This window comes from Halictus rubicundus, chromosome 15 (genome assembly GCF_050948215.1).
Source record: "Halictus rubicundus isolate RS-2024b chromosome 15, iyHalRubi1_principal, whole genome shotgun sequence".
Classification (NCBI taxonomy): domain Eukaryota; kingdom Metazoa; phylum Arthropoda; class Insecta; order Hymenoptera; family Halictidae; genus Halictus; species Halictus rubicundus.
Genome location: NC_135163.1, coordinates 4,465,142 through 4,478,882, shown reverse-complemented (window position 1 = coordinate 4,478,882; position 13,741 = coordinate 4,465,142). Strand labels below are relative to the sequence as shown.

Here is a 13,741-nt window from a genome sequence, read left to right as displayed (position 1 = left end):
GTAGTTTTGGTATGGTTTCGGTCGACTTGACAGAAACACGTGTGTTCCTTTATGCAGCAAAATGAAGCGCTTCTATGCGGTGATTGGTCAACGCTCACCATTTGTTCGTTATTAACCAATCAGTGATGAGAATAATCTTATGGCTTCATTTCATAAAAATGAGGATTGCAGGTGCAACGTGCTTTTCTATAAACAAATATTGGGACCATAATTTGAAGACAGAGCACTGTCAAGTAAGCTAAGTAATAAAATAATTTATTTCAATTAGAAGATTAAATTGACATATAATTGAAAATAACTTTGTCTTAGAGTTGGGCGAAGTTTTCTGATTTAACTGACGTATCGTCGCAATTAACTAAAATAAGTTATTAGTCATCAATTGGATTAATGATTAACCATTCAAATTCTTTTCGTTTTGACAGAAATATATTTTAATACAGAACTATCGAATATAATAATTCATACATTTATTTGTTTACATCGTTTTCAAATAAAACGAAATTGTACAATTGTTATTTTTTTATTAATCTTAGTATAAAATTTGAAATTTTGTATACATTATTTAAAGAAACACATCGGCAACGGCTTCCAACGAACAAAATATGTAAGTCGTTACATCGTCGTTATAAAATAAATAACATGTTTTTAATGTAATATATTTTTGTTCGTTTGCTACTGTATTACAAAACGATAAGTGTAGTAAAATTAATTCTGATGTACATAATTTACTAGAAACATATATACATATCAACTAGAGTTTCAATTCAATTTCGATTAAAAATGAACATTTCATAATTACCGATTCATATTTGTAATTAATGATAAAATGTTTGTTTAAAAGTTGCATAAAGGAAAAAATTTATAGGATTAAAGCAAAAAGAACATTAATCCTAAATGTTGTATATATGTACAATTATTTATCATTTCTATAAATTTAAATCACATTTATTTATCTTTAAATAAATAATCACACTATTTATATTCTTAAAATATTTGGTAGATTTTACTTTACATTTTAAATAACATAACGTTTAGAAATTTTGTCTATTTATTTTAGACAACAGAGGCTAATCATTTATATTCTATTTACTCATTAATAACTAATTTTGTAGTTATTTTTCGTTAATACCATATAGAAGTTGCTTTAAAGATTCTTCATTTATAGTTTGTAAAGTATTCGTTACGTTATCATGACTATTAAAACTTTGTTCCATTCTTGTATTGTCTATGTTTGCTTTGTGCGTTGTATTTCTAAAGCTATTATAAGATTTTAAACCATCTTCTTTTTGTGCTGGCGATGATAATCTTAAATGTTCCATTTCAGTCGTGGGAGAAGATAATCCATTTTCGAGTGGAGATATTATCATTGAAAATAAGTCATTCGTATCCTCTTGAAGTGGTTTCTCAGTTTCTGTATACAGTTTTGTAGATATTTCATCTGATTCCTTAAATATAGAATTATCAGGAATGTTATTCTTCCAAATGTTTCTTATTTCCTCGTTTGGACCCATGCACTCATCCAATTTTTGTTCTTTTTCTTGAATTACTTGCGAATTACTAATATTTAATTCCTTTGTTAGCAGGTGTTGTCCTTGAGTATTTATTATTAGGACATATTTATTTTCTTCGTCATTTATTACGTTCAAAATGGGTTGATTCTCTTCTATACAACTCTTCTGAATTTTACATGAATTACTATTCAAATTTTGTGTATTTGTTACTTGTGGTGTCTGGAGATCAATACTATTCGTTTGTTGCATGTTTCCCATCTGTTGTGCTGGACATTTATGAGTTCTCTGGCTTACCTGTTATAACAAACAGGTAGAGAAATTATAAAATATTTCATTTTTACAACTATAACATACCTTGTATCTGAAATTTTTTCCACATATTGTACACTTATAAGGCATAACACCTGTGTGAATTCTACGATGAACTAAATAAGATACACGTTGTCTGAAGCACTTTCCTAAAAGAAATAAGGACTTATCATACTTAATATTACGTATGACTATAAGTACTGTTCTTAAAATAAACATTACACAGCAATAACAGTTTGAATTGTCTTGTGTTGATATTTATTATTAATTTCAACTTTCATGTGTAAGCTACACCTATAGTAGCGTCAACGGTCACAAAACTTTGTTATGTACACATTGTAGAAACAGAACACTCCATGTTAAATCGTTAGTAATAACTGAAAACAAAACATGCTTTATTCCAAAACTCTCGTAGCATTTATTGTAGAAAATCATCTTAAAAAAGGCACATACCACAAGTTTCGCATGCAAAAGGTTTCTCCCCAGTATGAATTCTTTCATGATTATGCAAAGTAGATAGCTCTTTAAATGACCTGCCACAAGTTGCACATGTATGTGGTTTATCGTCTTTATGATATAATCTGTGTTTGTGGTATGATTGTTGGAAAGTGAATGTCTTGTTACATATATTACATTTGTAAGGCATTTCTCCTGAATGTAATCTTTTATGTTTTTTTAAAAAATATTTTGTTGTGAACATTTTACTGCATACATCGCATTCCCATTGCTTTGCTTCATGAGTTTTTAAATGCTGTATTACATGTTGCTCCTAAAATAATAAGTGCATTTTTATTTTCAAAAATTGTTTAAAATAATTGTCTTACCTTTTTAAATATTTTTCCGCATGTTGGACAATTATATTTATTCTCATTAAATATGAGTTCTACTTGTCCACCTTTAGCTAAAGAACCTAAAAACATTTCTTGTTAATATATAACAACTATGATATGTATATGACATTAACAAAGTACCTAAATTGTATCCCATATGCGCTACTCTCATGTGAACCATTAAACTACCACGCATCTTAAATATTTTAGAACATAAATGGCACGAATAACTTTTAAGAAAATTTTCAGGAATGACATTCAAATCTTTCTCATTGATCATGTGCACTAATTGTTTGTGTAAAAGTAAAATATTATAGTCAGGAAAGTGAAAGCCGCATATATTACAACGTTCAATCTTTTCCTTTGTAGGCGATGGTTTAATTTGTTTTAGTTCAGACAATATTTGTCCATTCTCCAAAATTTCAGATTGATTTTCATTACATGTAGTTAATGAATTATCTTGCTCACTTTTTTCATCGTTATACTTTTCCACCACAGTATTAGTACAAATTGTTGTAACACTTGTTACTGGATATTTATTCACTGACGTTACTTGTTCATTGTAGTTTTGTTTAGTGCTGCAGCTGTCTTTAATTTCTGTTCTTATATTTTCATTTATAGAAGTTTGTTCCTCGCAATGTTGATTCCCAGTCCATTGCTTAAAATTTTGTATATTTTCGTGTTCTCTTTGAGCATGATCTTGAACAGTGTTTGCATGTTTAATATTGTTTGTAACATAATTCTGTGTGGCATAATTTACTCTCATCGTTTCTTGTATCATTTCTTTGTTTACTTTTGGCATTATTTCATCATTCTCATGTGTTTTATGAATTGCATTTATTCCTTCACTTTTGCAAATTGAATTTGGTAGAAATGCAACTTGAGGTGTATTATTTACAGGCAAATTTTGTTCTTGTATAGAAACTCTTGAATTTAAAATTGGAATTTCATTTTCTGTAGTTTGTACATTTTTAGAAGATTTTAAATTGGCACTTTGTACCTTACATACATTCCAATCATGAAAACTTATATTTTGCAAATTATGTACTGTTCCTGAATTGTTATTGTTCATAAAACTATTTGTATGTTTCAAAGGTTCCACTGTATTGTTGCTATGCAAATTGATAGTGTGACTAAACAAATGAATGGTCAATTTATCAATACCAAGCAATATCTCATTACATACTGGGCATGAAAGAGGTCGAGTTGCTACACTTATTAATCCTGTTCGTAGTGCATCCAATGTTAAGAATCCTGGTTGAGAGCATAAAGGACACGCTAATAGTCGTGCACACATATTTTTTGCTAATTCCTTAATTACAAAATTGTTAACACAAAATATTCACTATTTGTCAGAGTAAGACTTTATTATGCTTCATTCTTGCTAGATATTCCAATTTTATTAAAATTATTTAGTGATAATTAAAAATAACAATGGCTCTTTTTCATTTTGCATCAATAAAAGTAAAATGATTCTAAAGACTAGGTAGTAACTGTTGATTGAAGTTTATAAGACATGAGATTAAACTGATCAATTTAAATTTAACATTGTCATCTATATTGTTATTAGGGTTATGCTTGAACTTGACCTATTAGCACCGATCAAAATCAAAGAACAAACTTCTACACGACATGTCAGTTTATAAATAGTTATCTTTAACGATGGAAAATATTTCTGTTTTGTGATGCACAAAGTGGAAAACAGTTTCACATCTCTGAAAGACTAATTATAGAATGACCATTTCAGATATTTATCCGGGATTCCTTTGATTCTATGTGGAGTGTAGGTGACGATCTTGAAGCTATATTTAGACAAGAAGCGGGACATTCAAGTGGAAAATTTAAGGGCAAGCAAAAATATAATTTATTAAATAAAAGGAATTTCATGTTCATTAATTTATAAAAATAAAAAAATTTACAAAATGCGTTACACATATTTTAATAAATTGGACATTTATATGGTGCTCCATCTTTACAGCAATATTCTCTTCCAGCAGACAAGTTCGTATTAATCCACTCATGTTTGCAGTTTTTAATAAATAAATGAGCCTATTATAGAAGTACATTTATATTAATTATTTTCTATTTTAAAAATAACATCTATATATAATATAATAACACAAAAATACTTACTTTCTCTTTATGGCAGTCACGTTCTAGTGACCCACACAATATTGTAGGACTATTCGGAAGGTACTTAATAATCTGTAATGAGATTTAATCATTTTCACAATAGAATAAAAAATAAATGTCTTTCTGTAAATTTACTTACAGTATCTAAACATTTATTTGTGCATTGCCTATTTCCCCCTGGAGTACATGGAAATATTCCAGGTTGCTCGTGGATGAGAGCAGGATTTCCATTAGGTTGATCTTTACTACCCTTCTTAAGTTGACCACTTAAAAAAATTCCACAAACACAACCAAAAGGAGATTCAGTAGTTTCTCCTTCAAGAGTGTTATTTAAAACTTTTGATTTTCTTTGGTTATTTGCGAGTACAGATCCAAGGCAAACTACCAGTAGTATATGTGTATAATACATTTTTTGTTTTTAGAAAAATATTTGTTCACAGTGCTAAACTTTTTATTTTATTTTTAAATTAGAAAATTTCACCTGACTATGTTAATCCAGCAAAATAAAGCGCTTGTAAATACTGAATGAACGTTAACCAGCGGCTGCAGTTGATATTAAAGGTACATGTTTCATTGTGTCAGCAATTAAAGTGGGTCAAACCTTATATGCATAATAAGCAATATTTTGTAGGTGTCTTGCAATCATTCTTTACACAAGATAATTAACTCTTTATTTATAAACAGACATACAATCTGGAAACGTGAATAAATATAACGAAGATCGTTTTCTAATGTTTTTTTTAATGACAATGACCACGATCATAACATGGTGCACTAACGTTTTATGAGTTTTGCATCTCCTTTCAAAACTATCTTTTCTCCATTTGCAATACAAACATACTCGCATTTAATAATCTTCCTCCTAGAAAGTATTTGCACTTTTATTTCTACTTTATCTTCTGCATAACATGGGTTTGGGTAGGCGAGAGTTTGTTGTACTACTATTGTTCCTGGGCCTGGTATTTTTGTACCAAGTACACCTGATACTAAGCCATTAAGGAAAGCACCGTGTACAAGATTATTTGCAGAGTCAGTATGTACTGTATTGTAATCACCAGTTAATTTTGAAAAATTTAGTATATCGTCATTTGTAATTGTTCTGAAAACTGATATTTCATTCACAGTATTCATATCTCTTAAACCTTTTGTCGAGTTAGCTAAATCACTAGACCCTGTACAATATTTTTTTAAAAATTCTAAGACTGTCTTTGTCAGCTTCATTTTCAGATTACTACAATTTCTATTATGCAATGTACTGTTTATCAATTAATAAAAAATATATTTCATGTATCTTTAGGTTCAGTTATTGTTTTCGAATGGTCGTTCAGAAACACAATCGCCAAGTTTTTTACACGATTACTATCATGATTCAAAGAAAACTCAGATATTTTGTCAATTATATCTCTGGTTATTTCATCTTTTGCTTCAGGTGTACTCAAAAATATTAAAGAAGCAATTATTGAAAGTAAGATATCTTCATCTTGTGAAGAAAGAAGGGATGTTAATAATTGAATGCCGCGATTACGTAAAATGTACAACTTATTTATTGGATCTAAAAAATAACTTTTTATTAATCATTCACCATTATTAGTATTAGTTTTATTGTAAATAAATAAATACTTACCAACACACAAATTACAAATACCTCCTGCTGCAAAACGTACTAACTTTACATTGTCTTCTGATAACGCATAAAGGAATAAATCAATTATTTGAAGTTGTCTTATATATCCATAATTAATGGGATCATAAGCAAAGTTAGCAAGATTTGCCAGTACTTGTTCTTTGGCTTCTGTGAAACCAATAATATTAATTGTGATTGTGAACCGTCATATAACCTTGTTTTATACACACTTTACCTTTAGACTTAGTGGTTTTAAATTCCGTAGCTAAAAGCTTCAAAAATTCATAACGACCAATAGCATTTTTTCCAGTACGTTTTAACAGTCGCTCCTTAGTAGTAAACATTAGAAATTTTTTTCTAGGGTATATAAAATATTTCGCCTTGATCGTTCTTATTCAGCATACACGAATGTACTTTTAATCTATATATGACTTGTATTGTTACACTAAATAAAGAAACGACGTAAATTGAAGATTTTAGAAGAATTTCAGTTTATGCCTTAATCGATGTCTGGAAGACGTTATTCATGTTCTTAAAAGAAAAAATGCATCAAAACAATTTTCTTTTCAAAATAATAATTTTAAAAATTGTAGAAAATGATGCATTATACAGAAAGGATAAACAAAAATGCGTAAGTTTTAAAAAATAGGTTGAATTAAGATTAAGATAAAGCAACAATAAGATCCTTTTTAGATCGAATTTTCTTTAATAATAGTACAGCGTTCAATGACGATTAATGCCATTGTATTTTTTTCTGTCAATTAAGTAAAATATAACAATTACAACATGGTCATGTAAAACAGCATTACAACGCTATATAGATTCAGATTACATTCTAATCTCAATCGTGTACATAATCTAACATTTTTTTTAGATCAATGGAATTGGAAGAATAATAAGAATTCAGATAAGATATATGTACATAATTTGTGTAAGTACTTATACATATTGTAATTCGCCCGGTAAGGATAACAAATTCATGTTTAAAACTTTAAACGGCAATATTTTCAAAATAGAAAGACCGTTCTGCTTTACAACCATAAATATAATAAACGGAAAACATTAATTTTGGAGCGTGCTGTAAGGGACGGTTGTTTAACTAATAAGGAGTGATAAGGAGTCAATTTATCCGGATATGACGTTTGCATGAAAACTCACTCTGTTCTTATGTCTGGCTATACGTCTTGATGTAGATCATACACTCGATGATGGAAATGAAATTGTCACGAAATTAATCTTATTGGCAGACAAATTACTTCTGGTTTGGTGTTTTGTTAACGAAACCAATCGGTGCCTTGGTACACTTCGTATCGAGCGTAGTGGGCGCTTAAAGCACATATTTGAACGTACCGTACCTCTGTCCAATTTCTTATGCGAGTGGGAACGACTGGTCGGTGTGGAAGTCATAGTTAACACGTAGCCGGCGTTTGACGTGTCTTAGCCTCCTAGCCTAGGCTTAGCAATTTGGTAATTTGTTGCTGGCTGCTTGATTTGCAACGTGCCGGATGGAAACAAACGTAAATATGTTTCTGGCAAATGTTTGGTAAAAGCTGACGGAAATATTTCTCATTACGTTCGTAAATTTCAAGAAAATATGTTGCCAAATAGATCGTCCACGACAAATACCAGAAAAGATATGTTTCCCGATAAGAAACCTACATCGAAGCAAATGAAAACTTCTACGTTAACGAATGCCGCAGGACTTAGTTCCCTCATTACATTTACTGTTTTGCTACTAGCATGGATCTCAGGATTCGCCTCTCGGCTCTTTGCAGTAATACGTTTCGAAAGTATCATACATGAATTCGATCCTTGGTATGTATATTATCACATTAAGGTTCATATATTTAACCATAATTTCGTTCAATCTTCCTCCTTCTTTTTTCACTGCAAGAAATTTGTAATATCATTGTTATTTTAATAAAACAGTTTTAATTTAAATCATATAATAATATATGTATAACGTAATAATTAATCTTTATAGTTATAAACAATTTTTGTTAATCTAGGTTTAACTACAGAGCAACGGCGTATATGGTACAACATGGATTTTATAATTTCTTAAACTGGTTCGATGAAAGAGCATGGTACCCATTGGGTCGTATTGTCGGTGGAACCGTCTATCCTGGATTAATGATCACTTCTGGATCGATCCATTATATATTACATTCATTAAATATTCCAGTGCACATAAGAGATATTTGTGTATTCCTAGCTCCAATTTTTAGTGGCCTCACTGCCATTTCTACGTACTTATTAACGAAAGAAATATGGAGTGCTGGGGCTGGTTTATTCGCGGCATGCTTCATTGCAATTGTGCCTGGTTACATTTCAAGATCTGTAGCTGGAAGTTATGACAATGAAGGCATAGCTATATTTGCTTTACAAATTACATATTATCTGTGGGTTAAGTCAGTTAAAACTGGTTCCATTTTCTGGGCTTCAATGACTGCTCTGTCCTACTTTTATATGGTATCCGCATGGGGTGGCTACGTTTTTATCATTAATTTAATTCCATTCCATGTTTTTGCACTATTGGTTATGAACCGGTTTAGTAGTCGTCTGTTTACTAGTTACACTACATTTTATGTACTGGGACTTCTGTTAAGTATGCAAATACCATTCGTTGGTTTTCAACCTATAAGAACATCAGAGCATATGGCTGCAGGGGGTGTGTTTGGTTTATTAATATTCGTAGCAACTCTCAGGTACATTGATTTGTCCTATAACAGTAACACAAAAAATTTTTACTGTACTAACATTTTTCCTTCAATGATTATAGGTATTTGAGAACTGTACTTACTAAATCTGAAATGAAATACTTTGGAGGAATAGTCGCAGTAACAGCTGGTATCCTTCTTGTGGTTCTGATCTGTTTAACTTATGCTGGTATCGTTGCACCCTGGAGCGGAAGATTTTATTCTTTGTGGGATACTGGCTATGCAAAAATACACATTCCAATAATAGCATCTGTATCTGAACATCAACCTACAACATGGTTTAGCTTTCTCTTTGACTTGCATATTCTTGTTACCACATTCCCAGTTGGGCTTTGGTACTGCATTAAACATATTAATGATGAACGTGTTTTTGGTAAGTTTTAATGATACAATACTTTTGTAAGTGGCGTTTCTAGCGTTGGTGTCAACCGGTGCTATAATTCATGGTGTCACCCCTTCTCCTTCTTCGATATATATTATATAAAATGTTTGGTCGTTAGATAGCATGGATTTTAGAGTTCATAGGGAATATCATTTATTGTTAGAACTTAAATATTACAAGCCATTGATTAATCATCACAAACTTAAATACAGAACCATGAGGTAAATAAAAAAGAACAACACTTACCAAATACAAAAACTAATACAGGGGTTGATAAATTAGGGTCTACACAGAGCACCTATTGGTCTGCATTCTCTTACCATTATCTCCCACAAGTTTCTCAACAAATAAGAAATGATCATTTTAATAAGGGCTTACTGCTCTAAAATCGTAAAAAATTTAATTTTTTAACATACGTTTGAGAACATTGGGTGCCACCCGATGCGGGCCGCACCCCCTAGTGACGCCACTGCTTTTGTTATACGTGAACTAATTTCAATACTGATCATTCTTTTACAGTTGTTTTATACGCTATAAGCGCTGTTTACTTTGCTGGAGTGATGGTGAGGCTTATGCTCACTTTGACACCCATAGTATGTATGCTGGCTGGCGTAGCGTTCAGTGATCTTCTTGAATTATTCTTTAAAGAGGAAGATAGTGAAAGAAATGACCGAAGCAGCAATGCAAGTGAAGAAGAAAGTGAGGAAGAAAGAGAAAGAAGCCCTGGAAGAGCATTGTACGACAAAGCTGGTAAACTTCGTAGAATGAAACATGAGCGACCTAGAGGAAATGGTGATGGATTAGGTATTAATCTACGAAATGGAGTTGTTTTTGGCGCATTTATATTGATGATGATGTTTACCTTACATTGTACTTGGGTTACAAATAACGCATATTCGAGTCCTTCAATTGTTTTGGCAACATATAGTAATGATGGTGGAAGAGCCATATTAGATGATTTCAGAGAAGCTTACTACTGGTTGGCACAAAATACACCTATTGATGCCAGAGTTATGAGTTGGTGGGATTATGGTTATCAAATTGCTGGAATGGCTAATAGGTACTGAAAAAATAACAAGAACATTATTATTACGTGTATCTTTGCAGAATATGCTGTTGCAGTAACATTCCTTTTTTTGTTACTTTAGAACTACACTTGTGGACAATAATACTTGGAATAACTCTCATATAGCTCTGGTTGGAAAAGCAATGAGCTCAAATGAAAGTGCTGCCTATGAAATTATGACCTCTCTAGATGTAGATTATGTATTAGTTATTTTTGGAGGAATGATTGGATATTCTGGTGATGATGTCAATAAGTTCCTTTGGATGGTACGAATTGCCGAAGGTGAATACCCGCAAGATATTCGGGAAAGTGATTATTTCACTGAAAAAGGAGAGTTTCGTGTAAATTCTGAAGGTTCACCTACCCTTCTGAATTCATTAATGTACAAGTTATGTTATTACCGATTTGGAGAAGTTAAGATCGATTATCGGTCACCTTATGGATATGATCGTACACGTAATGCAGAAATAGGGTATAAGAATTTCCAATTAACGTATTTGGAAGAAGCTTATACCACTGAACACTGGCTTGTTAGGATTTACAGGTAATAGTATAACGACGAGAGTATGATCTACACAGGGTGTTCAGCAACGTAATGGTCGTCATGAGTTTTTAGATATTTCTAGTAGTGTAATAAAAGAATGTTTCTTATTATACTGGCAGAAGTGCCTGTAAAATCGGAGCGTCCGTTACTCTGAACACTCCGTATATTATCAATTATGCGCACGCTTATTGAAATATAATTTTTAGGGTGAAAAAGCCGAACGAGTTTAATAGACCTAGTATTCCAATATCTAAGCGAGTTGTTGCACGTAACGCCAATTCATACATCAGCAAAAAGGTGAGTTCCTTAGTTCCTATGATGAAGCAAAATAGCATAAAGTTTTGTGTTTCGGAATGTGAATCGTATCGTTTTACATTTTTTGCAATAAAACATTGCGTGACCTTGAAACGTAGTTGAAGTTGTGTGGGGTTGGATATTAATGTTTCAGACACCACGCCGCAAGAAAGGTTACATAAAAGGCCGGCCAACTATTATTAAAGGACAGAAACTTCAACGAAGAACTACGTAACAAACATTTATTATCTAATTCATAACAGTTTTCAAAAACAACTTTTGTAATAAAAAAAAATTACCGTCCCTTGGATCTACCACAAACTATACCTCAAACTAAGAATTTGTTATCATTACAAATCGAATCAATCGAAAAATAGAATTAAAAAAAATTTCCAACATTTAAAACAATTGGAAAGATTGTTTTTTATAAACATAATATAAGAAGAAAGGGATCATACCTTTAATTTTTTTTCACCAAAACTGCTTATTTGTTGTTGAATTTTCAGGACTTCTAAATATTAACTAAATATAATTATCTTGCATATCGTTTAGAAAAAGTAGGCATAATTTCACTATACCACAATACATGACACATTTAATTTCGTAATGAATTCTTACAATCTGTTTGCATTATTTATGACCTTAGCCAGTTACATCTGTATATATACATCTGAAATTTCTGTGTACTTAACTATTTTTTGCGGCTTCATTTACTTCTGTGTCAATCGCTGTCACCTTAAATGCTTTCTAAGTACTTACATGCAATTATACTTTAATCAATTATAGAAAAAAAAATGCATGATAAACTTTAGTTATATTCGTGTAACACATATTAAACTTCAAGTAAAATTCACCGGTCAAAGTGAAAAACAACATTTATTAAATATTCAGCTAGCGAGGTCAAAGGGATTGAAAATGTGTTATGTGTACACAGTTTATTGTACGGTACCTTGTTGAACATTTACAATAAGAGTCTTGTCACTTGAAAATACTTGTATTATTCAAACGTTTATTTTTATTTTCTGTATAAAGAACTTGAGAATGTAAAAAACAAATTGATGTAATAGAAATATCTTTTAAAATGTATTATATCTTTTATTATCTTATGATACTTAATCGTTTATTGCTCATTTGCTTTTCTTGAAAGATAATATATTTTATTTGTATTATATGTTTATTTGTATTGTAGGTACATTTCGTATTGATTTTGTGAAGTACGTTTTTTACCATTGATGGGTACATTACGCAAACACAGTTACTAATTTTAATGGATGTATGTGTTCATACAATTACAAAATTATAGCTGAAGCAATGTTAAGTGCACAAGGTAGTTGTGTACATAGTCATTGTGTATATATATTTAATTATAAAAAGAATAAGAGAAAAATATAATTGAATAAAAGTTGTACTAAATACGTTATTGTACCTTTTGTATAGAATGAAACAAAACGATAATCGTGTCAGTAACATTGAACATTACAAATTTTCACACACAATAAAATTTAGGTCATAATACATATTGTAATATGAATATGTAACATGGTAAGTACATATTAGTTGCTATTGAATGTGTAATATTATATGCAGTATTCAATTTGTGGTATATAATATATTCATTATTCTTTCTTTCCAATTATCCTAATTATGCAATAAAACGTGATATATTGTTGAATAAATGCATGCGTGTATCCATAGAAGATTGTATATATATTTTTAAATGTAAATACTTTCTAATATTAAACTACATTTAATTTTTTAACAATGACAATAATTAATATTATAGTAAACAAACAAAATATGCACATCAACAGGTGGTCTTCGACAATATACTTCGACGCGAATAGGTTATAGTCTTTTAAATGTCAAAATCAGCTGATTGGTGGTAACAATTTTTCAAGGTTACTAGACTTATGAACTATTCAAATTTTGTTCACATTATAATTCGCATTATACGAATAGACAATTTAATTCAACAATTTATTAATTAATTAGTTGAATAATGTCATATATAAAGTACATTTTAAAATAATATGAAGAATAAAAATTGTGTGCGGTTGTAAAACGTATAAAAATTATCCGCAGTTTTAGATAGTTATTGCATGTAGTATAGTGTATTGACACCTATACCTACCTATCTTAGATAATACTTACCATAGATATTTTATACATAATTTATTTCATAATTTGTTATTCATTAATTATCTTCTTCATTTGATATGTCACCAGATGTTACTATATATTAATACCATATATCACATATTTATTATTGATACATGTACATCTACTCGGCAGGAACAATTATTATAATATATGGAACATTTTCAAATG

The 13,741-nt window shown here is 30.5% G+C and overlaps 4 protein-coding genes and 2 long non-coding RNA genes across 10 annotated transcripts; 2 read left to right on the top strand and 4 right to left on the bottom strand.

Annotated features, from left to right (window-relative positions):
- The first annotated feature begins 73 nt into the window (after positions 1-73).
- On the top strand, positions 74-4,553 carry LOC143361880 (uncharacterized). Of its 3 annotated transcripts, XR_013083544.1 has the most exons (3): positions 74-233; positions 842-899; positions 4,398-4,538. It is a non-coding gene; the product is annotated as an uncharacterized LOC143361880 (long non-coding RNA). The 3 variants fall into 3 exon arrangements; XR_013083543.1 differs by lacking the exon at positions 842-899 and having other exon boundaries at positions 4,398-4,553; XR_013083545.1 differs by lacking the exons at positions 74-233; positions 842-899 and adding an exon at positions 1,686-1,821 and having other exon boundaries at positions 4,398-4,503.
- LOC143361878 (uncharacterized) lies at positions 980-3,949 on the bottom strand. The gene is made up of 5 exons (XM_076801585.1): positions 2,792-3,949; positions 2,645-2,730; positions 2,274-2,589; positions 1,866-1,969; positions 980-1,805 (listed from the first exon to the last, which is right to left on the bottom strand). Exons 1-5 carry the CDS (start codon positions 3,945-3,947, stop codon positions 1,113-1,115), a joined length of 2,355 nt encoding a protein of 784 aa, XP_076657700.1. The 5' UTR covers positions 3,948-3,949; the 3' UTR covers positions 980-1,112.
- A 7-nt stretch (positions 4,554-4,560) lies between the features above and the next one.
- LOC143361879 (follicle cell protein 3C-1-like) lies at positions 4,561-5,278 on the bottom strand. Its single transcript, XM_076801586.1, has 3 exons — positions 4,923-5,278; positions 4,784-4,855; positions 4,561-4,699 (listed from the first exon to the last, which is right to left on the bottom strand). The coding sequence occupies exons 1-3, from the start codon at positions 5,190-5,192 to the stop codon at positions 4,589-4,591; spliced, it is 453 nt and encodes a 150-aa protein (XP_076657701.1). The 5' UTR covers positions 5,193-5,278; the 3' UTR covers positions 4,561-4,588.
- Positions 5,279-5,415: 137 nt separating this feature from the next.
- LOC143361881 (uncharacterized) lies at positions 5,416-6,890 on the bottom strand. The gene is given in 4 exon segments (XM_076801587.1): positions 5,416-6,053; positions 6,056-6,335; positions 6,408-6,575; positions 6,643-6,890. Coding segments are annotated over 4 exon segments (1,053 nt in total). The 5' UTR covers positions 6,752-6,890; the 3' UTR covers positions 5,416-5,557.
- Positions 6,891-7,569: 679 nt separating this feature from the next.
- On the top strand, positions 7,570-12,499 carry Stt3b (catalytic subunit 3B of the oligosaccharyltransferase complex). Of its 3 annotated transcripts, XM_076801492.1 has the most exons (8): positions 7,575-7,924; positions 8,016-8,222; positions 8,417-9,115; positions 9,190-9,500; positions 10,029-10,569; positions 10,658-11,119; positions 11,326-11,416; positions 11,568-12,499. In XM_076801492.1, exons 2-8 carry the CDS (start codon positions 8,044-8,046, stop codon positions 11,646-11,648), a joined length of 2,364 nt encoding a protein of 787 aa, XP_076657607.1. In that variant the 5' UTR covers positions 7,575-7,924; positions 8,016-8,043; the 3' UTR covers positions 11,649-12,499. The 3 variants fall into 3 exon arrangements, with proteins under 3 accessions (XP_076657608.1, XP_076657606.1, XP_076657607.1); XM_076801493.1 differs by having other exon boundaries at positions 7,570-8,222; positions 11,533-11,714; XM_076801491.1 differs by having other exon boundaries at positions 7,574-8,222.
- LOC143361807 (uncharacterized) lies at positions 11,873-13,647 on the bottom strand. The gene is made up of 2 exons (XR_013083526.1): positions 12,632-13,647; positions 11,873-12,552 (listed from the first exon to the last, which is right to left on the bottom strand). It is a non-coding gene; the product is annotated as an uncharacterized LOC143361807 (long non-coding RNA).
- Between the last annotated feature and the right edge of the window lie 94 nt (positions 13,648-13,741).